Source organism: Peromyscus californicus, unplaced genomic scaffold (assembly GCF_007827085.1).
Source record: "Peromyscus californicus insignis strain IS unplaced genomic scaffold, ASM782708v3 Scaffold_4__1_contigs__length_199733344, whole genome shotgun sequence".
NCBI lineage: Eukaryota > Metazoa > Chordata > Mammalia > Rodentia > Cricetidae > Peromyscus > Peromyscus californicus.
The window spans coordinates 58426655-58447786 of record NW_026294562.1 but is presented as its reverse complement, the minus strand read 5'-3'; the positions used below and the strand labels follow the sequence as shown (position 1 = coordinate 58447786).

Here is a 21132-nt window from a genome sequence, read left to right as displayed (position 1 = left end):
ACAATGTATAATGCTGGTTCTAGGGCGCTGGGTTGGAGATGATGCCCTAGATGTGAGGCTGCGGGACAGGTGGCTGAGGGGTGACTGTACTCTTCACTGAAGCATAGTCTCATGCCTAGAGGAATCCAGTGCCCATGTCCACACACACAGACACACAAGCACATCTGCACACAGACACGTGAATGCACAATGTACACGTGTACACACACAAGTGAATGCAAACACATGTATGCCTATGTGTAGTGTGCACAAACATACTCACATATGGAAATGTGCATGTGGAAGCAAGTGTAACAATAGCACACAATGCACTTACAAGGCATAAAAATACACATCCATACGTGTGTGCATGCACAGGTATGCATATACATGTGTGCATACACAGGTATGCATATACATGTGTGCATGCAGACAAGCACATGCGGACACAAACACATGCAGGCACACACGAGCAACATGAGTATATACATGCACACATACGTGCACAGGGAGGCACACACAAACACTTGCACAGTCCATGCACACACCACAGGGAGATGGCATCCCAGAGCCATCTAGAACAATTCACACATCTGCCACAAAAGAGACGAATGTTCTCGAGTCAGTCATTTTCAAATCTGCAGGATCAAGCACAGGGCTCATCAGGGACCTTAAAGACAGGAATGGATTGGGACAAGAGCACTCAGAAGAGGCCAGGGTTGTGTATTCAAATTTATTTTGACAAATGCTCAGCCACAGTTTCCTATGGGTGTGTGTGTACATTCAGTTTTGTTTTTGTTTTTGTTTTTATTTTCTTTTTTAAAAAATGGTTTCTGTAAAAGAATTTTTGGTAATTATCTAATTCTGAATATGATAGCTATATACAAAACATCATTGGAAACCACTTCACCGCACAAGAGAAAAGAGAAGCATCAGGTCTCATGATTTTAGCAAACAGTGAAAACCTTCGAAGGCCATGCCTCAGACCCCAGCTGCCGACCACAGCCTTGCCCCCAGCCTTGCCCTAAGGCGAGCGTAGGGAGTTGCCTCTTCCAGCTTGGGCAAGACACTTGGGGCTACAGTGCTGAGAGACCTGCCCAGCTGGTTAGCACACCAACTGAAGCTGGCCCGTGAGGCTTGTTTTAGAGGCTATCACAACAGTAAGTGCCAAGGATCTCATGTCCCCGTGAGTGAAAATATAGGCATGTTACCAAAATAGAAGTCTTTACTGAGAAAAATCTTTGGTAGTAACGATATTCTAATTTCCTCTCAGCATTTGGTTAACTGACAAAATAAACTCCTTCCACCTTGAGCTACAGAAAGAAAATCCCTCCAATCCACCACATTATTGATTTTTAGACAAAAACCAATATGTGTTCTAAAGAGCAGCAAAGGAACCCATGGAGGCCCTGGGGCTTGGTGAAACCCTTCAGCCTTTTTAGAGATGTTCCGCCTGTCACCCCAGCTTGTCTCACAAGGAGGACATGAGCTCGGTGTGAGGGGCCATTGAGTAGCTGATGTGGAGCCTGCCGGGGACACCAAGAGTGCTAGTCAACCAGGGGCACCTGTACCCCTCTGTTACCGGCACACAGCACAAAGCTACCATGTGTGTACTGTTTGGGTAGCCAGGTCTGAACTTCTGAGCTCCCAGAAGGAAAGACAGTGGAGTCATCCAGCTTGTCCAACTAGAGCAGGTGACATCTTTGGGAACCTGAGTCTAAGTCATTCATCCTCCTGTGAAATGTCACCAGGTTCCGAGACACCACTCTGTCCCTATCCCAAAGCATCCTTCAGACGAAGGATGCTGATTCAGGGCCTTGGCCCCTTACCACTGTGGAGGGGGGCTCCAGGTCCCCCACTACAGGTCTGTGGAACATGCCCTTGCCCCGTTCAGCCCTGTCACCAGCCATCCTTGGCATTGAATACTAAAGATAAAAATGTCCCTGCTTAATGGCATTGTGCAAGAATGAGAAGAAACAGAAAGAAGAAAGAAGATTGTTGTCACGTCAGAGTGGCCCTCCACGTGTGCAGACAACACAAGAGCCACAGGCCCTGGTGGGGCTAAAAGTGCTGGCTCTGGAGGGAACCGGGTGGTCACTTGGTGATGGTCAGAAGCCTGCTGGCCTGCTGGCCTGCTGTTGTGGCTACAGCGCGCCCCCGTGGTACTCGTAGCTGGGGACTGGGCTGCCGTCACCTGCCTCTGGCCGGGCAGTGGGGCTGTGGTTGTTGCAAGGCACGTCCCTCGGCTTCTCCTTCTCCATCCACGTGTCTAGTAGCTGCTGCTTGCCCTGCTCCTCACGCATGAACAACTCCACCATGAGAACCTTCTCCTTGTGGATCTGCTGGCTGATGTCTTTGGGGATGTCAGGGATCACCCAGTCCACGAAGTCACTCATGAACATCACCAGGTTCTACAGGGAAAGAAGTTAATGGGGATGGGGCCAGAGGGACCTGGAGGATACCCCAGTCTCTGCCTAGTGTCTAGATCACCTGTGCACACCATTCGCATGCCCTCACCGTAGTCTCACTTACGCACCCCACCTATGACCCTCTCCTGGGTACATCCGACCTGTGCATACTCCCACCTGTGCACCCGATGTGCACATCCCTACCTCTGCGGCCCACCTACGCACTACCTCCTATCTGCCTGCTCCATGTGGCACAACCCACCCCTTCACTCCCTGTCCCTGCGCATGTCCTACTTTTCTGGGCCTCAGTTTCCCAGAAGGTGTAAACAGGACAGGGAGGTGCAGACCCTGGAAACCCGGGCTTTCTCCCTTTTCTTTTTTGAGAAGCTGGGGATGAAGCAGGGTCTTGCCCTCCACTGTCCCGTGTTGGCTTTTTTGAAGAATCTGAACTGAGTGAGCAAGAAAATGCTTTGAAAGGTTGATTCTTCAGCTGGGGTCTTCAGAATGACTGACTACCCAGGCCATCAGACACAGCGATAACACCAGGCTGCAAGGAACACTATTAGGGCACTGCGGTGCCAGGAGTGAGCTGAGGGCTGGTCCTTGAAGCCTGAGACGTGCTAGGTTCCTGAGTGCTGGCCGTGCCCGTGGAGATGCTTAAGGGGCAAAACGGAAGTAAGTCAGCTTGTAAGGAAGACCAACGTTCTCGTTCATCAAACACCTTCGGGTGCATTTGTTGGCACCCGAGCATCGGTGACTGGCCTTTGTTCAGAGGTGACTCTCCTAGCTGTGCTCCCAGCTTTGGACTAGAGCATGGCTCAGGACCCTCTGCCTCCCTGTTCCCAGCCTGGCTGTGGGAGTCAGTGACCAGCCATTTAGGATGATAAGGGCCCATTATCTTCTGGTGGCTGGGGCAGCGTGTGCCTGCTGGGATGGGCAGAGCTGTCCCCAGTGGAAACCCTCTCCACGACACTCCTGCCCGCTACGCTAGCTCAGCTCAGAGCAGTGGTTCTCAATCTGTGGGTCGTGACCTCCCACCCATCAGATATTGTGCATATCAGCTATTTACATTACAGTTCACAACAGTAGCAAACTTACAGTTATGAAGCAGCAATGAAATGATTTTATGGTTGGGGGGGGTCACCGTAACATGAGGAACTGTATTAAAGGGTCACAGCACTAGGAAAGTTGAAAACCACTGGTCTAGAGCTTCCCTCAGTAGCCCGCATATGTTGGGTAGTTTTATGTCAGCTTGACACAGGCTAGAGTCATTTGGGAAGAGGGGCTCTCAATGGAGAAAATGCCTCTGTAAGATGAGGTTTCAGGCAAGCCTGGGCATCATTTTGTTTTGTAAAACATTTTGTTATTTTATCTAATGTATTTGGGTGTTTTGCTTGAGTGTATGCCTGTGTACATGTGAGTGCATGTCTGTGTACATGTGAGTGCATGTCTGTGTACATGTGAGTGCATGTCTGTGCACATGTGAGCGTATGTCTGGCTCAGGGTGGCCAGAAGAGGGCATTGGATCTCCTGGCACTGGAGTTTCAGATGGCTGTGAGCTGCCATATGGATACTGGGAATCGAACCCAGGTCCCTTGGAAGAACAGCTTAACTGCTGAACCATCTCTTCATAGGAAGTGTTTTCTTGATCGATAATTGTGAAATGTGAAAGGGCCCAGCCTGCTGTGGGAGGGGCCATCCCTGGGCAGGTATAGAAGAAACAAGCCCAGCAAAACATGGGGAGCAATCTAGTAAGCAGCACCCTCCACAGCCTCCACATCAGCTCCTGCCTCCAGTTCCCACCTTGGCCTCCCTATGATGGAGTGTAACGAAAAATTCTTCCCCAAGTTGATTTCGGTCATGTTCTTTATCATAGCGACAGAAAAACAAGCTAGGACATTACCCCAAGCCTAGCCCAATACCTTCTGGACCCACTTCAGTGAAGGGCTGAGGGAAGGATCAGTGCCCAGTTAGGAACGGAAGGAGCAGAGCAGAGAGGACCTGGTGTTGGAATTTCCCAGCTCTGAGTGTTTGGTCCACTGTCGTGCTGACATGGATTTCCATGATGCCAGAGGGATGTGCACGGGCCTCAGTAACTCCTCTCTGGGCCTTCAGTCAGGGTGTGGTGTGTGTGTGTGTGTGTGTGTGTGTGTGTGTGTGTGTGTGTGTGTGTGTAGTTTAGCCCATAGTAGGTACTGCTGGCTGTGTCTGGAGTCATCTGAGAACCACTGTCTCTAGTCTGAACTTGCCTGTCCCCTGGCTCTGGCACAGAGACAGAGGGAGACAAGTGGGGACAGAGACCAGCCTCTTCTTCCTGCAAGTCTGCTCTATGGAGCTCACAGCTCTCACCTTTCCTCGCCTGTTCCATGGATTCTCTTAGTCACTGCTCAGGTTCAGGTCCATCAGTATCCTCCTCAGAGTTCCCATCTCAAGGTCCCCGCCTCATGCCATTATCAGCTCTCTCTCCCCTGTCAGTACTTCCCACATGCTGTCCCTCCACATTCCAGAGACAGATGTCCCCACACACACATACCTGGAAGACAATGACAAATGCCAGCCGGGCGGCCAGGACAGCCCAGAAGTCTTTAGAAATGTCATACTTGTGTTCTGACCATGGAGGCTCACGGTAATCTTTGTACCTGCAAAAGGTGTGGGGGAGTCAAGGGCAGGTCAAGCGGATCTCAGGCTCTGGAGAGAAGCTGGATGGGGTGGTCAAGGCCCACGGGCTTGGAGAAAACAGACACCAGGGACTTTGGACAGTGTTGATACTCAGGACTTTTGAGACAGACTAGATGCAGTGTGTTCTATGAGATGAACTCAGGCCTTTAGGGCCAGAGGTGGGACGTCCTGATTTAAAATGATGTGTTTGGTGTCAAATTAACAAGGATGATTATCTTTTTTTTCTTCTAAATTTAATTATGCGTGTCTGTGAATGTGCATGCAGTGTCCTCAGAGGCTAGAAGGAAGTGGCGGCTCACCCTGATGTTGGTGTTACAGGTGGCTGAGAGCAGCCAGATGTGGGTGATGGGATCTGGACTCCGGTCCTCTGGAAGAGCAGCCAGGGCTCGGAACCACTCAGGCAACATGGTTGATCTTGGTTATCTACGTGACTGGATTTAGAGTTACCATGGAGGGCTGTCGCAATGACCCAGTGTGGAAAGGTGGTGGTACCAAGCCTGACTACTGGGTTTGATTCCTAGGACCCACGTGGTAGCAAGAGAAAACTGCCCTCTGCCCTCCATATATGCATCATGGTCCAGGCATGCACACACACCCACACAGACAAATAAATAATAGAGCCATCATGAACCTCTGGGAAGGTGTGAGTGTGTTCCCACCAGAGAGCCTTAACTGAGGTAAGAAAACCTGCCCTGAATGTGGGCGGGGCCCTCCATGGGCTGGGGTCCTGGACAAAGCAAGCTGCTCACTGGAGTCCATCTCTCTCTGCTTCCTGTCTGTGGATGCAATGTGACCGGCAGCCCCACACTCCTGATGCCTTCATTTCCCTCAGGGTGGACTGTCCCCTCACACTGTGAGCCAGAACAAGCCTTTCCCTCCTAAAGTGGATTTTGTTGTTCTCCCCCCCCCCCCCAAGACAGGGTTTCTCTGTGTAACTACCCTGGCTGTCCTGGAACTCACTATGTAAACTAGGCTGGCCTCGAACTCAGATCCGCCTTCCTCTGCCTCCCGAGTGCTGGGATTAAAGGCGTGGGCCACCATGTTGATTTCTGTCAGGCATCCTGTTACAGCAATGAGGCACATAAATAATATAGTACAATTCCCAAAGTCAGGGGTAGGGTCTGGTATGTCACAGGCTGGTCACCAATGGCTGAAGCCCAGGAAGGGGACACCAGAAGGAGGCACCTGGCCCCAGAAGCACAACCCTGATGCTCAGCTCACATTTACTATCAACTTGCTGTGCATCCCCGAGCCCTTGCTTGGCCTCTCTGGTCCTCAGCCTGAACATTCCCTCACTTGTTTATGTCACAAGCATCTGTGAGTGCCTGACTCCATCCCAGAGGACACTTAGATGAAAACACAGCAGATGGAGCCTTTTGTTCTTGGAGGGAGCTGGACAGGAGTCTCTAGGGCCTGTTTGCCATGGAACTACCAGCTCCCCAGATGGGACTGGCTGGGAACAGGGGCAGCTGCTGAGCAGAAGTTGTACAGCCATTCTGATGGGAGCAAACAACCTGTGCCCCCGGTGTTACCACACATTTCCTTTCGGCCTTTTCCCTCCAAACCCTGGGTCACCTGGAAAACTCCTATGCCTCCCTGAAGCCCACCCATGACTCGCCAGCCATACTGACCCCTAGAAGATTCATTCTCTTCCTGTACTCAGCTTTACTAGTCAGCCCTCTTCCAGCCCCCGTGGGGAGAAAAGAATGTGGTCTCAGAGTGGATGGGGCTGACCTGGGCCATGCCTGCTTCAGCACAGGAATAAACAGGAGCCCGCAGGAATAATCTCAGATCCTAGCCGCTGCTCTTGCCACACTCAGGGCTGAGCTGGGCTCCAGCTTTGGGAGGTGGCTGTGGTGGGTGCGTCTGGTGTATGGAGAGAGCTCAAGGTGGCTGAGGCACAGGATGGTGGTCCAGGTGGTAGGAAGTCTGGCTGGAACTGGAGCTGGGGATCAGGGCACGGGCCCAAAGCAGCAGGAGCATAGATGGGGTCTGGGCCCTGTGTTCTTGGAGTTCTGCTTCTCTGGTGTGACCTAGAAGCCCCTGCCTGTGTCCTCGCTGTGCTCTAGCCCGCCACTTGCCCTCAGCACCATCTGCTGCTCTGCCAGGAGTGTGCAGAAAAACAAGAGTGGTTTCTCTGTTTTCTCTTAGTGACTTTCCCTCTAGACTTCCATGTCCCTGAACTCTGTAGCACCTGATGGTGCCCTGGGTGAGGGTGCTTTCAACAATACCAGGGTGTCCTGCAGTCCGGCTGTCCCATGGGAGGTTGGGTTTTGAGGCAGCTCCCTGAGCTGCACACCTTGACACCAGTGACAGATCTCTCTGTCCCCCAACTTTGTTCCCCAACACAGGAAAAGCATCTTCGCTTTTCCCAGGAGTGACCAACACCACTGCTGGTGCACACACAGGGCCCCAGCCGACAGCTCCACCAACAATTCTACAGGGAGCAAAAGCCACCGACACCCAGAAAATCCACTTGAGCTAGCAAGAGGTGGTCTGAGCCTCTCTCTCCAGACTGGGCAGTCCCGAGACCCTGGGGCAAGCAGGGTACTCTGCAGAGCTACTGAGCAGGGGAAGTTGGTAGAAGCAACCAGCTTCTGAGGTGGCTTGTGTTTTCAACACGGGAGGGTCCCCTGGGCTGAGGCATTTCTGTCCTAGGTTGTGTGCAGAGAGAGGGCTTTCAGACATGGAAGTCATGCTGGGCTGTCTCCTCTCAAAACCTGCCCTCCTAGGCTCCGCCTCTTTTGTTCCCTTTCTTTCCTCTTTCTTTTTCCTTGTAGCAGCCTTATGCTACTTGAATAAATAAGTAAATAAGTATATTATTTATTCATATATTAACATATCATGTATAACAAATACATTTATAAATATATAAACTTATCTATTTATTTATTTGAGTCAGGGTCTCATTAGCCTAGGTTGCCCCAAACTCAATACACAGCCTTAAACTGATCTTCCTGCTTCCATCTTCCAGGGTAACAGTGTCAGACCCCGCCTCTTAAAGGCACCTTTCCTCAGCCAGCCACCCTGAAGAGGAGCTTCCCGCACGGGAATCTTCAGGAATAACCCACATCCATTCCAGAGCATGCGCACCAGGTTGGCTCTAGGGAATAGATTATGTGTATAACCAGAGCTCCAGAAACAGTGAACGGCTCTCTGCCCCTTCCTACCCGTCCACCACATTTTATCTATTATTAAAGACAGGGCCTCAGCTGGGCAGTGTACACCTTTAATCCCAGCTGTCTGGTTTAGGTCCTGCCTAAAGACTTAGAAGACAGAGGCAGGAGGGTCTCTGTGAGTTTGGGGCCACCTGGACTACACAGTGAGTGAGTTCCAGGACAGGCAGGGCTACACAGAGAAACCCTATCACAGAAGAAAAAGTAAACAAACAAACAACAAACAAACCCACACAACAACAAACAAAACAGGAAAGTATTTGGGGTAGTCCAGCCTTGCCTCATCCTGCCTCAGCCTCTTGAATGCTTGGATGATAGGTATGCACCACCATGCATGACATCATACGTGCTTGCGTGCGCGCAGTGTGCGTGCATATGCCTCTATGTGTGTGTGTCCAAATACACAATATATACATACATTTTTTTGGTTTTCTGTTTTTTAATTTTTTAAAAGATTTTTACTTATTTTATGTGTATGGATGTTTTGCCTGCATATATGTCTGTCTGTGCACCACATTCATGCCTGATGCCAACGGAGGCCAGAAGAGGGCTTCAGGTCCCCTGTAACTGGAGTTATAGATGGTTGTGAACCACCTTGTGGGTGCTGGGAATCAAACACAAGAACAAGTGTCCTTAACTGCTAAGCCACCTCTCTGGTTCATGTTATGCTTTTTTTGCGGGGGGGGGGGGGGGGGGAGAAGATCTAATGCACAGGCTGGCCTCAATGTCAGTATGTAGCTGAGGATGGCCTTGAGCTTCTGGTCTTTTGTTTCCACCTCCCAGTAGACTACATTTGAGGCTTGGTCTCATGTAGTCCAGGTTGGCCTCAAACTCACAGCAATCCCCCTGCCTCAGGCTCCGAGTGTGGGATTATATAGGCATGTGCCACCCCTGCTGTCATTTAACTAACTGCATGTAAGTAGTCCTTGAGCCCTGCACCTGAAGCAGCAGCCTGGCTTCTCCCAGCTGCCTCTGCAAGGACCTCTCTTCAGGAGGAGACACGCAAGCAGTACCTGCAGATCTGAACCTCATAGCCCAGGTCCAGGGGGTCGCTGGGTGCTGTGCCATTCTGGAAGTCGCTGACGTTGAAGGAGGAGAGGGTGTGGTTGACGAAGCCGTGCATGGTCCCGTTCTGACTGTACATGTAGAGGTACACCAGGCGAGGGATGAAGTCAGACGTGAACGAGATCACAAAGGCCTGCCAGGGAAAAGGGGTGAGTGTGAGGATCTGGGGAGAGGCAGGGCAGAGCGGGGCAGGGTTGCATGGGTGAACAAAGGGTCAGGACGTCCCTGTCCCCTTCTGCAGCTTGCAGGAGTCCGGAGGGCTATGGCAGTGGTCCTTAGGTAGGGACATAAGGGATAGTGGGGTGCCTTGAACAGGCTGTATGGCTCTGGGCGAAGTGCACAACCTCTCTGTGCTATCCTTCTGTTCTTGTTCAACAGGTTGACCATGCCCACTGAGCACAGACCTAATCTCCTGGGCTTGCCAGAGAAATTCAAGAGCCCAAAGAAGGAATCTGCAAACTGTAAAGTTCCTGCCTAGCTCTATGACAGAATTCATGCAGGGGCCTGAAGCCCCACAGCCTCTCATGGCTGTGTGGCCTTAGGTATGTTACCCTTCCTTTCTATGCCTTAGCTATCTGTAACATGGGGCTTGCCAGGCTGTACCTCCACAGCTGTGTACAGAGTAACGGCTTGGTATGTGGCAAGAACCTAGCGGGTTTAGAATATTCTGGGAGCATCTAACATTGTTGCTGTTGTCCTCATGAGATGTTCTGTGTGTTCCCTGGCTTCACACATTTCACACAGGCTATACTCTGGGCCCCCCTCATTCTGGACCCTAATTTTGCACCCCTGGGGTCAGGCATGGAGCTTCAGCTATTTGTCAGCCGTTCTCAGTTCCTTTAACAAGGGGCCTCAAGGCCTCATTTGGAGACGTGGGCACTTGGCAGGAGGCAAGGACAGAATGGAGTCTGGAAGCTCCTAGTGACTTGAATATCACCCCTATGCCTAGTGGGAACTGGATCCCAGGTGTCCCTGCACTGGACACCCTGGGCCTGCGACTGTTCTGGGAGCTACCCCGCTTCCCATGTGCAGTGTCTGCAGACGGGGGCTCAGTCAGCGAACGGAAAGGCAGAAGGCTATAGGGACGATGCCGTGGGTGCTACAGGTCCACTTGTGGTTCCTGGGTCACTGAGCCAGCTTTGGGCTTCGCTGCAGTAATACAGAGCCTGTGGAGACCACAGTGGCCAAGAGCTATGCCACTGTTGACCCGGAAAAGCTAGTAGGGGCCATACCATGTGCTGGGAAGACATGGTCATGGGCTGGGAAGGAAGCTGGGAGTGTGACACTGGGCTTGATAGAGAACGAACAGGCGATACCTTTGTCTCTCCCTTTTCAGCTGTTACAAACAGGTTTTTTGTTTGTTTGGAGACAGTGTCTTACGTAGCCCAGGCTGGTCTTGAACTCTCTATGAGTATGACCTTGAACTTCAGATCCTTCAGCCTCCCCGTCCCTAAGAGCTGGAAGCACATGTGTGCTCCACCACACCTGGTTTATTCAATGCTGGGGATGAAACTCAGGCCCCATGCACGCTAGACTAGCCTGCCACCTACTGAGCCACAGCCCCAGTCCTCAAGGGAAGTTTCTAAAGAGAGACATCCCAACAGCCCCGGTGGCCTCACTGCCCAGCCAGGATTCCCACTCCCATCACTTACATTAATGATGACAGCCAGCTTCCCGACGCCTCTGAGAATGTTATACCAGATGCCTAGGGGAGAAGCAGATGGGAACTCCTGTGAACTGGTGTACGGTTTGTGACACCCAGGCAGGGCCTGGGTGGGCCCAGCATTGCAGGAACTGGGGCAGCTAGAGGGCCATCTCCAGCAATGCTGGAAAAGGCACGGAAGGAGTCCAGGGAATGCCAATGCCCTGGCTGTACTGTGTTGCCATGCCACCTTCTGGGTTGTCTATGAGTTCCAAGGCTTGGACATTCCCTAGTGGCCCTGCACCCTTCCTGTGAACCTGTCTAGATGTGCTTAGTGCAGGAAGATCCCTTTCCTATACCCCAGTGCAGCTCTGGCTAGGGCATCCTGACTGGTGAGGCTGGGATCTTGCCTTGGGGGTGATGCTCAGCAGTATTCAAGCCAACCATCATGCTTGGATATGACCTGGCTTCCACTACTACGATTCCAGATGGGCAGAAGGCTTACCCTGGTGTGGTGGGACCTTGCTCCTCAGCCATCCTCCAGTGGAAAGGAGAAGGAACAAGACCCAGGAAGGAGGTGAGGTGCTTATCGAGGGCCTCCAGGCTGAGAATCCTGCAGGGAGTCCCATGCACTGCGTCCCCCAGCCCCAACCTCACCCATGAGGCTGGGAGTGTATCTAGGGGTCCTGTCCTGAATTGCATTCCATTAGGCCAAGAGTGTGTCCTGTCCATATCTGGCTCCCAGCCCTGAGCCAGGTCTATGGCTTCTCAGAAGTCACCCTGGGTGGATCCTACCATCTCCACCCTTGGGGAAACAATGGCAGGTGTTTTGTTCCAGGTGTGGTGGATGGCCAGGTACCACATGCTGCACTCCCCGGGCAGGGGGGCCCTCCCCTATCTAGAAGTAGTAGGCAGCTTCCAAACTCTCATTTTTGAGCTTCACACTGGTGGGCCCCTGAGGCCAGCAGGTGTTCAGCCCTGGCACCCCAGGATCTGTGATGTAGTTTGACCAGCGGCCAAAGCTACAGCAATGTGCATGCATTAGATAAGTCCTCCTGCCCTAGCCAGCGACAATTCCAGAATAAAACAGCCTCCATCATGGCAATGAGACACCCATGCATAGCTACCAGGTGGGAAGTCTCAGAAAGAGCCATCCCACATTCCTTCCCCTAGTGAGTGACAGTCTACTCCAATGAGATGTTCACGCACATCTACCTGGTGCTTCCTGTGATGGTGGTTCTGGCTAGCTTCCTGCTAGCAGAAGTGGTAGGCAGACAGGTAGCTCCTGCATGCCGAAAACTGCACAGGCATGAGGGGGCCAGCAAGGGCACTAGGAGGGAAGGGTATCCGTGTGAGGTCATTGCAAACATATTCCAGTCACTGATGGAAACCCTTCACGCCTGGGCTCTTGGGTGGTGTTTCAGGAGCTGAGAACTCTTCTGTAGACTCAGCGCAGGCTGTGGTTCATGCATCATTGTGTCTCCAGAGCCTCGCTGCATTTACCTATTAGGTGTTTGTTGACTGGCTGCACAAATGCATAAAGTCTTTTCAGATAAAACCAGAGCAGAGGATACAAAGGGCAGGCCCTGTTGAGACCGGTGAGAGGGTCCAGCAGTTAAAAGCTCCTTTGTCCAAGCTTGATGAGCAGAGTTCCATCTCCTGAACTACAGGGGAGACAGGACCCACTTGTGTAAGACAGGCTTCCTATAGAGATCCTGTGGCTGATGGCGGCATCCTCTGCAGATCATCTGACCACACCTGTTCCCTACATACAGAGGAGTCTGCGATGCCACCTCTTGGAACCACCAGACACTTCTTGAAGCTTTAGCTCTTTGCTTCCTCTCTCTCTCTCCTCTCTTCTTTTTTTCTTTCTTTTTTCTTTTCCTTTTTTTTTCTTTTTTTTTTTTTTTTTTTGAGACAGGGTCTCATGTGGCCCAAGCTAGCTTCAAATTCACTATGAGCCAAGGATGGTTTTGAACTCCTGATCTTCCTTCTTCTACCTTCCAGGTGCTAGGATTACAGGTGGGTGCCACTGTGTCTGAGTTATGTGGTGCTAGAGACCAAACCCAGGGCTTTGTGCACACCAGGGAAGCACTCTACCTGGGCCAGACCCCTAGTCAAACACAGGTGGGGCTCAGGGTGGCCTCCGACTTACCTCATCTCAGTCAATGTTCACCACTGCCGTTTCACCACAACTGGCAAAGCTCACGTCGAAGCTTATTTTACTTATTAATTTAATAAATAGATTTATTTTTGAGACAAGGTCTTATTCTATAGCCCAAGTTCTGGCCTGGAACTCTTTATGTAGCCTAGGCTGACCTCAAACATGCAGCAATCCTCCTGCCTCACCCTCCTCAGTGCTTGGATTTACAAGCATGACTATGCCCCATCTACAGACATGTTTTTATTTGAACATGTGTTTTCAGTTTCCCAGGGCATAAACCAGGAACAGGATTGCCGGGTGACTGGTAATTTTGCAGTGTACTTCGATCTCAGAACTCCAGTCATAGCAGGGGGGGGAGAACTTTCCCCTCCCTTCTCTTTGTTAGGTTTTCTTAGACAGGGCGTCACTGTGTAGCCTAAGCTGGCCTGGGACTCACACAGGTCCACTTGCCTCTGTTTCCTGTTGGGTTCAAAAACATGTGCCAGAACAACTGGCTAAAGCCTATTTTTACTTTATTTATTATTTTTGGAGATAGGATTTCACGTAGCCTAGGCTACCTTGAACTTGAGATGAGGGACCCAGAGTGACCTTGAACTTCCGATCCTCTTGCTTCCCCCTCCTGAGTGCTGGGATTACAGGTGTGCACCATCTCGTGTGGTCCTTCTTTTTCTCCTTCTTCCTCTTCCTCCACCACTCCAGAGAACTCTAAACCCCATTTCCAATAGCTTGACAAAGAAGCATGCTGGGCCAGCCAGGTGCTCCGTGAAGACATGGCACCCACTCACTCAGGGCTGAGGCCAGTGGCTAGGGCTTCTCACTGCGTGCAGTACAGAGCAGGGGGCCCTTACCACCTGAAGACCTGTATTCTGGGGTCCTCTACACGCATTGTAGGCCCCCGAGGGAGACTTCCACCTCAGAGGCTATGTGATAAAGGCTCCTGCCGTCAGGAGCACAGCTGCCACTAGCAGGGGTCTGTGGGGGTGCAGGCCACTGGCGCCACCGGGTCTCCTGTCCCCTGGGAACGCTGGCCCAGAGGCCCTGCACGGATCAGAAGAGGAAGACAAAAGCCCCTTTGAGCAAAAGGTTACAGCCCAGGAGGCCACAAACAAGCATGTGAAAGGCAGATCACGCCTCCAACCAAATGGGCAGGAACCAGGAAGCAGCCACTGATCCGTGAGGCCTGGGAAAAAGCAAGGAGCCCAGAGCGGAGTGAGGCTTCAGAGGACACACCGGGAGATCCATGGGGGCAGGGATGACAGCAGGAGCTGGGAGGCCACCCACAGTACCCTGTTCACCCTGGTGGGTTTGCAAGTTTTTAGAGGACACCCTCTAGGACTAGCCAGCCTCGGTCCAGAAGCAAAATTCACCAGTGACATACCCACTGAAATTCCCCTGGGGCATTTGAGAGAACCCAAAGGGGGACAGTATGGCCATACGCTTTTCTTCTTTTCCAGCAACGGGACAGTGAGCTTTAGGGTTTCTAAAAAATTACCCAAGTTCCCTTTGGGCCTCCAGCATTCAGTACAGGGTTTTCAAAGTTGACCCTCTGCTCATTTAGGAGATGGAGGACTCTGGTTTTCTGGGCAATAGGACCTAGACTCTGCCTGGCTTCCTCTGAGGTTCCTCCAAGGGCCCAACAGGCGGAAAGTTCTAGAAGTTTGCACTGGACACATTTCTGGACTTTCTTAGAGCAGGATGTGGGGTGTCCATCCTACAGCTCAGACACAGCCCAGACACGGTCCAGGGGCCATTCTCCATCAGCCCTCTGGGAAACAGCTTTTACATTTGTAAAAGCAAAAGGGAGACATGCCTGGATTTGGCCTTCCACTGAGGATCCTTGTGTCCCAAAGCTGTGGCAAGCCAAGAGCTCCTGAAGGTCTCTTGTACCCCTGGGATCACCAGCCTGGCCAAACCTGGGTGTGGCTTACCCCATATCACAATGGGGCAGAATAGGGGACACTGGGGGGCTGGAAGGTTCAGTTTGTCCAGGGACTTTCAATGCTTTTAAATCTGTGGGCAGAACCTGGGGAGGCCTACTTGGGTGTCTGTTTCCATTGTCTTAGTTGCCGGAGTAGGAGGTGGCATCAGGAAGCCACAGTGTCCAAGCACAGCACAAGGACCTCACACATTAGTCCTGGCTCTGACCTCTTCCTCACCCAGCACCCATGTTTCCAGGCCACTCTCAGGCTGTGTGTGTGTGTGTGTGTGTGTGTGTGTGTGTGTGTGTGTGTGTGTGTGTGTGTACAGGCATTGTAGCATAGATGTGAGTTAGGCTATAGAACCACACAGATGAAGTCACCATAGTTGATGTGCTTAGCTGTTACCATGGCAACTTCATCTAGCTCACCGTAAAAGACCACGAGGTGATGGAAAAGCCTGAGCTACCTTCTCAGAGGCAGCTGGAAGGCTGGAGGATGTGGTCATCCATGGCCGGAGCTGGCCAGGCTACCAGAAGCCAAGCGATGGCCCAAAGAACACCCAGCCGGGCAGAGACACTAACAAAAGCAGGAGAGAATATGGAGCAGATGGTGCAATCTGAGGGTTGCCATAGGGGTGGATGGTACTACCCAAAAATTCCCCATGGAATGACCTGGATATCTAGAGGGCTGGGGAAGGTCTTAGAAAAGCCAATGCATGGGCTGGAGAGATGGCTCACAGGTTAAGAGCACCGACTGCTCTTCCAGAGGTCCTGAGTTCAATTCCCAGCACCCACATGGTGGCTCACAACCATCTGTAATGAGATCTAGCACCCTATTCTGTATACATAATAAATAAATAAATCTTTAAAAAAAAAAAAAAAGAAAAGCCAATGCCACCGGGCATGGTGGCACACACCTTTAATTCCAGCACTTGGGAGGCTAAAGCAAGTGGATCTCTGAGTTTGAGGCCAGTCTGGTCTACAAGGTGAGTTCCAGGAAAGCCAGGGCTACACAGAGAAACCCTGTATCAAAAACAAAACAAAACAAAAAAACAAAACAAACAAAAAAACCCAAACCAAATCAAACAAAAACAAACAACCCAATGTCACCCCTTACAGTCTTACTAACTCCTGTCTGGGCCACAGAACCCAACCCAAACATCCCCTATCACTGGGGAATATAATCTATATAGGTAGGTGACCAATAGCTTCCTTCATGTGATTCAATATTTGCTTATTCCAAGCATCAGCACAGAGATGTCCTTCTCACTAAGACTGTGTTCAAGAGGGGATGGATTAGAGGACAGCGGGTCCCACTTTAGGATAAGAGGGACACTGTCCTTGCTGGCTCTGGTCGAGGTTTGCCTGGACCTGGAGCTCTGTCAAACTCCGTTTTCCATGTCCTCTACTCTTCCTGTTACATTCAGTGTCTCTCCTTAACGCCACTGAGGCCATGGACTATTATAGCGCTGTGAATACCACTCCTCATCCCCCTGTCCTCCACGTGCGACACATAGCCAAGAGACTCCGGGTTCACAGCCCCGTGCTGAGTTCCATCCTGGCCTTGAACTTCATGGACAAGTCATCCAACAACACGACTACACTTCCTTGGCACCCTCTCTCTTCAAAAGCATTTCATTCAAGGTTTTATTTTTCATTTATCTATTTGTGTGTGTGTGTGTGTGTGTGTGTATGTATGTGCCCTTGTGTGTGTGTGTGTGTGTGTGTGTGTGTATGTATGTATGTATGTGCCCTTGTGTGTGTGTGTGTGTGTGTATGTATGTATGTATGTGCCCTTGTGTTTGTGTGTGTGTATGTGTGTATGTATGTATGTGCCCTTGTGTGTGTGTGTGTGTGTGTATGTGTATGTATGGATGTATGTGCCCTTGTGTGTGTGTGTGTGTGTGTGTATGTATGTGCCCTTGTGTGTGTGTGTGTGTGTGTGTATATATGTATGTATGTGCCCTTGTGTGTGTGTGTGTGTATGAATGTATGTATGTGCCCTTGTATGTGTGTGTGTGTATGTGTATATGTATGTATGTGCCCTTGCAAGCCAGAAGAAGGCATTGAATCCTCTGGAGTTTAAGCTACAGGCAGTTGTGCGCTGCCCAACATAACAACATGAGGGTTAGGAACTGAACTTAGGTCCTCGGCAAGAGGAGCCAGAACTGCTGCCTGCTCTCTCCAACCCCAACTACCCTCTTTCCATGAGCACTGAGTGCTGTAGTGCTCCTACAGGAGGCAGGAGGCACTTGATGAGAAGCTAATGTTCTGGCCCCACTGGTCTATCTCTTAGCTCTGGAGCAGCCCCAGTGCTGGGGGACGGGGTGTGGAGAATAAGCACGGAGGAAAAACATCACCTCAAGTGTGTCTGATGCACTCCAGAGGAGCCATTACAAACTTACTTAAACATGACTTTCGGATTTTTTTGTGATTTTTCTTTTTGTTGCTCAGTTGTGCTGTTCTGGGGCATGACCTTTATGGATGACAATGTCATATCATAACACCGACAGGAGACCTCTAATGGTAGACAGTCAGACAGCTGACAAACGAGTCCCACACGTCACTGGTAGCTGACACATCTTGGAGATTTGAGGACCAGTTGGCCAGACTCAAGATTTTTCATGACTTGGGAAGGCAGTGGGGAAGCCCTTGTAGGGAACAGGGGTCTGGACCCCACTGGCTTCTTGAGAGCAGCAGTTTCCTGCCCATGTGCGCTGAACCTGTCTCGCAGCTCACTTACCAATGTCTTTGGCTCTGATGGCTACGGGCCTCCGTAGCTCAGTGACAAACTTTTTGGCATCCAGGCGGATCTCGATGATGTTGTTTAGCAGGGCGAACAGCGGAGCCAGAGGGAAGGAGGCAACAAAGAGGGTGACAAAGCCGAACTGGATGACTGTAGGGAGAGCAAGCACGTCAGCAACGCAGTCACGTGACCCCCAGCACCCAGCAAGACTCAGACCATGGCTGCCTGGCACCCTGCCTCAGAGGAGCCCACCTGTGCGGATCTGCCAGCAGGTACATGAGGAGCTCTCTGGAGAGAGCCACTACCACCTTGGGCAATGTCCAGGGGACTGACTGAAGACAGAAGTCACAGTATCGGGAAATCAGCATGGCTGACTTTATGACGATCTTCCTGCCCCAGCCTCCCAAGTACTGGGATTATGGCAGCGTGCCATCATGTCTGGATTATTTAGTTATTTTTGTATGTGTGTCTGTGCACGTACGGGCACATGTGCATGAGTGTGCATGGAGACCAGAAAATGCTGTGAATTTTTGTTCTCAGGTACCACCCACCTTGTTTTTTTTTTTTTTTTTGTTAGTAGGATCTTTCACTGGGACTTGGGGCTCACAGATTAGGCTAGACTGACTGCCCAGGGAGCCCCCCGTTTCTGCCACTACCCTCAGCTTTTCACAAGGGTTCTGGGGATTGAACTCATGTCTTCATATTTGTGCAGAAAGCACAAACCGAGCCATGTTCTAACTCTACATGTGTAATTTTTATACCTTTCTGTAAACGTGCTCTGGCCATGTTCACCCTGGTGTGACTCTTGAGTCACAGGCGTGCTTGAGGGTCACAGGTCTGACCTTATGAAATCTCTGCTCATAGGTGGATCACAGTGAGCTCAAGGCCTGGCCTGTCCCCTCCCTGAGGCCAAATCTCCCAACGTCAGAGTTTCCCTAGGGTCAGAAAGGCCTGCTTCTGTTACTGTGTCTCAAGAGTCCCTCCTGTCCTCTCCCACCAGGCCTAGGACAGTAGGAGGACATTTGTCCTCCAAGGTTATCCCAGCCTTCTGTTTCCAGGCCTCATGGTACCGTTCACTCTGGGCTTCTTCAGCCCTGGAAGCTGTAGTCAATCTGAGTTAAAACAGGTCAGGAAAAGGTCACCAGAGAGATGAGAGTCGGAAAGCTGGTCCAGAAGCTGTATGGCAGGACCTGATCCAAGGGTGCTCCATGCCAGGGGGTAAACAAGGAAGCTACAGAATGTCACCCTGTGCTCAGCCGACTGAGTATGGCTATTGTTACCTGGGTGAGCCAGGCAGGAGACTGTGGGAACTGTTTCCCAGATGTCTTGGTGACCTATCATTGGCCCTGGAGTATGGGGCAGTAGGGTGGGATGCCTCTGCTGAGGTCGGGAGGTGCTGGGAGGTCATGGTAGAACAGGACCAGCCATGTGCCATGATTATGTGCATGCGCCATGGCTGTCGAGGCTCAGGCTCAGGGTTGCTGTAGGTAGGCTTTCCCACTTAAAAATAACTTGGCACAGGGTCTCATGTAGCCCAGGTTGGCCTCCAATTTACCATGTAGCCAAAGATGACCTTGAACTTCTGACTCTTCTGCCTCTACTTCCCAAGTGCTGGGATTACAGTACAGGCCTGCACTACCATGTCTGGTTTATGCTGGAGTTGAGCCCAGGGCCTTGTGCATGCTAAGCAAGCACCCTACCCCTGGAGCTACAGTCCCACCCTTGGTTTTTCCACTTCTGAGTGATGGTACTGCCTCATCCAGCCTGAGGGGAATGAGAAAGAGACAATAGAGGGGAAGTGGGAGAGACTGGGGCTCAAGCTAGCGTGGGGCACCCTCCCATCCACACCTGTGCTCAGCCTTAGATTTCCCTGGAGGAGAAGATGACAGCTGATGTGACAGAGAGAAAGCCAGGTGGGGGGTGTGCCCTAGTGCTGGGCTGGGGTGGGCTTCTAGGCACATAAGGCCTCTGTCCCTGAGGTCTCTTATCTCTAAGCCCTGGAGGATCATGGGAGTCTGAGGTGAGCATTCAGTAGTTGAGAGAAATGACCACATCTCAGTCAACCACAGGGCACTTCTCTATGGTATCTGCTCTTGCAGAGCCTCCTCAGAGGGCAGAGGCTGACATTAGGGATACAAGGACCAGTGCCTAGACTCTACTGGCCAGGGCCCTGGGGCTGAACAGGGGAAAGAGAGGAGCCTGGAGTCCCATTTGCCCCTACAGCATGCTCTTCTGAGTCTTGAGGTGAGATGATTCCTGCCAGTCATGAGGGTAGTTGGGAGCTACCTGCTTAGAACCACATGGACAAACACAGGGAGTGGCAGGGAGGTGTTTGTGGGGGCAGAATGCTCTGGCCAAGGCTCTGCAGTCTGAAGGTCACCTGCTCATCACTGCCCTCTAAGCCAAGGCTGTGGAGCTCTGGGGCCGCACACCAGGCCTGCCTTGCCTCTCCGCACCATGGTAAATGCAGAGTCCAGAGCAGTCCCTCCCCTGCCAGGACAGTTGGGTCCATTCTAGGGGCGGTGGATGGCAGTCAAGAGTGGGAAGAAGGGGCTGGAGAGATGGCTCAGTGGTTAAGAGCACTGGCTGTTCTTCCAGAGGTCCTGAGTTCAATTCCCAGCTATCACATGATGGCTCTCAACCACCTATAGTGGGATCTGATGCCCTCTTCTGGGATAAAGATGCACATGCAGATAGAGCACTCATACACATAAAATAAAACAAGTAAATCTTAAAAACAAAAGGAGTGGGAAGCAAAGGTCTTCCCTATCCTTCCGTGAGACAGATGGAAAAGGAGGGAGGAGCAACCGACGGTGTCAGTGGATTTAAAATGGGGTCAGAGGAGGAGTTGGGTCTTAGGCATAGGGGAGGACCAACTATTTAGCTACTGTGGTCAGAGAAAACCTTTACTGGGGGACACTCTGAGCAGAGTCTTGGAGGAAGGAAGAAAGAGGATCTATGCATGTACTTGAGGGAGAGCATTTCAGCAGAGGTACAGTAAATGCAAAGGCCCCATGGCAGGCCTGAGTTACATGTTTGCAGAACAATGTGGAATCCAGTGTGAGCAGAGCAGAGGGGCAGGATGGACAGGAGGGATCCTGGAAGGCCCCAGGGCCACATAGGCCACACCTGGACTTTCCCATCTCTCCCTGGCTACCTCTCAGCACACTTCCATGCAAGGACACTCTCTGTTGACAAGGCTTACCCAGGCCTTGCTATGAGTACTGACTTCATGCTCGGGTCATGACAAGCCCAGGGAGAGTTGGGTACCTTGATGCTCAAGAAGAAGAGAGGAGTCATAGACCCAAAGGAGGACTCTAAAGGGGTGTAGTTATGGTAGTCCAAATGCTGGGGC

At 51.4% G+C, this 21132-nt stretch overlaps 1 protein-coding gene across 5 annotated transcripts in view; it reads right to left on the bottom strand.

Moving 5' to 3' along the window:
- Positions 1 to 705: 705 nt before the first annotated feature.
- Ano1 (anoctamin 1) overlaps positions 706 to 21132 on the bottom strand; it is a 157789-nt gene continuing 137362 nt past the window's right edge. For all 5 annotated transcript variants that reach the window (XM_052712291.1, XM_052712294.1, XM_052712293.1 and 2 more), the window contains 5 exons: positions 17775 to 17927; positions 10960 to 11012; positions 9256 to 9440; positions 4921 to 5026; positions 706 to 2390 (listed from right to left, as the gene is read on the bottom strand). In XM_052712291.1, the coding sequence (XP_052568251.1) occupies positions 2124 to 2390; positions 4921 to 5026; positions 9256 to 9440; positions 10960 to 11012; positions 17775 to 17927 (764 nt within the window). In that variant the 3' untranslated portion in view covers positions 706 to 2123. The remainder of the gene's footprint in view (positions 2391 to 4920; positions 5027 to 9255; positions 9441 to 10959; positions 11013 to 17774; positions 17928 to 21132) is intronic.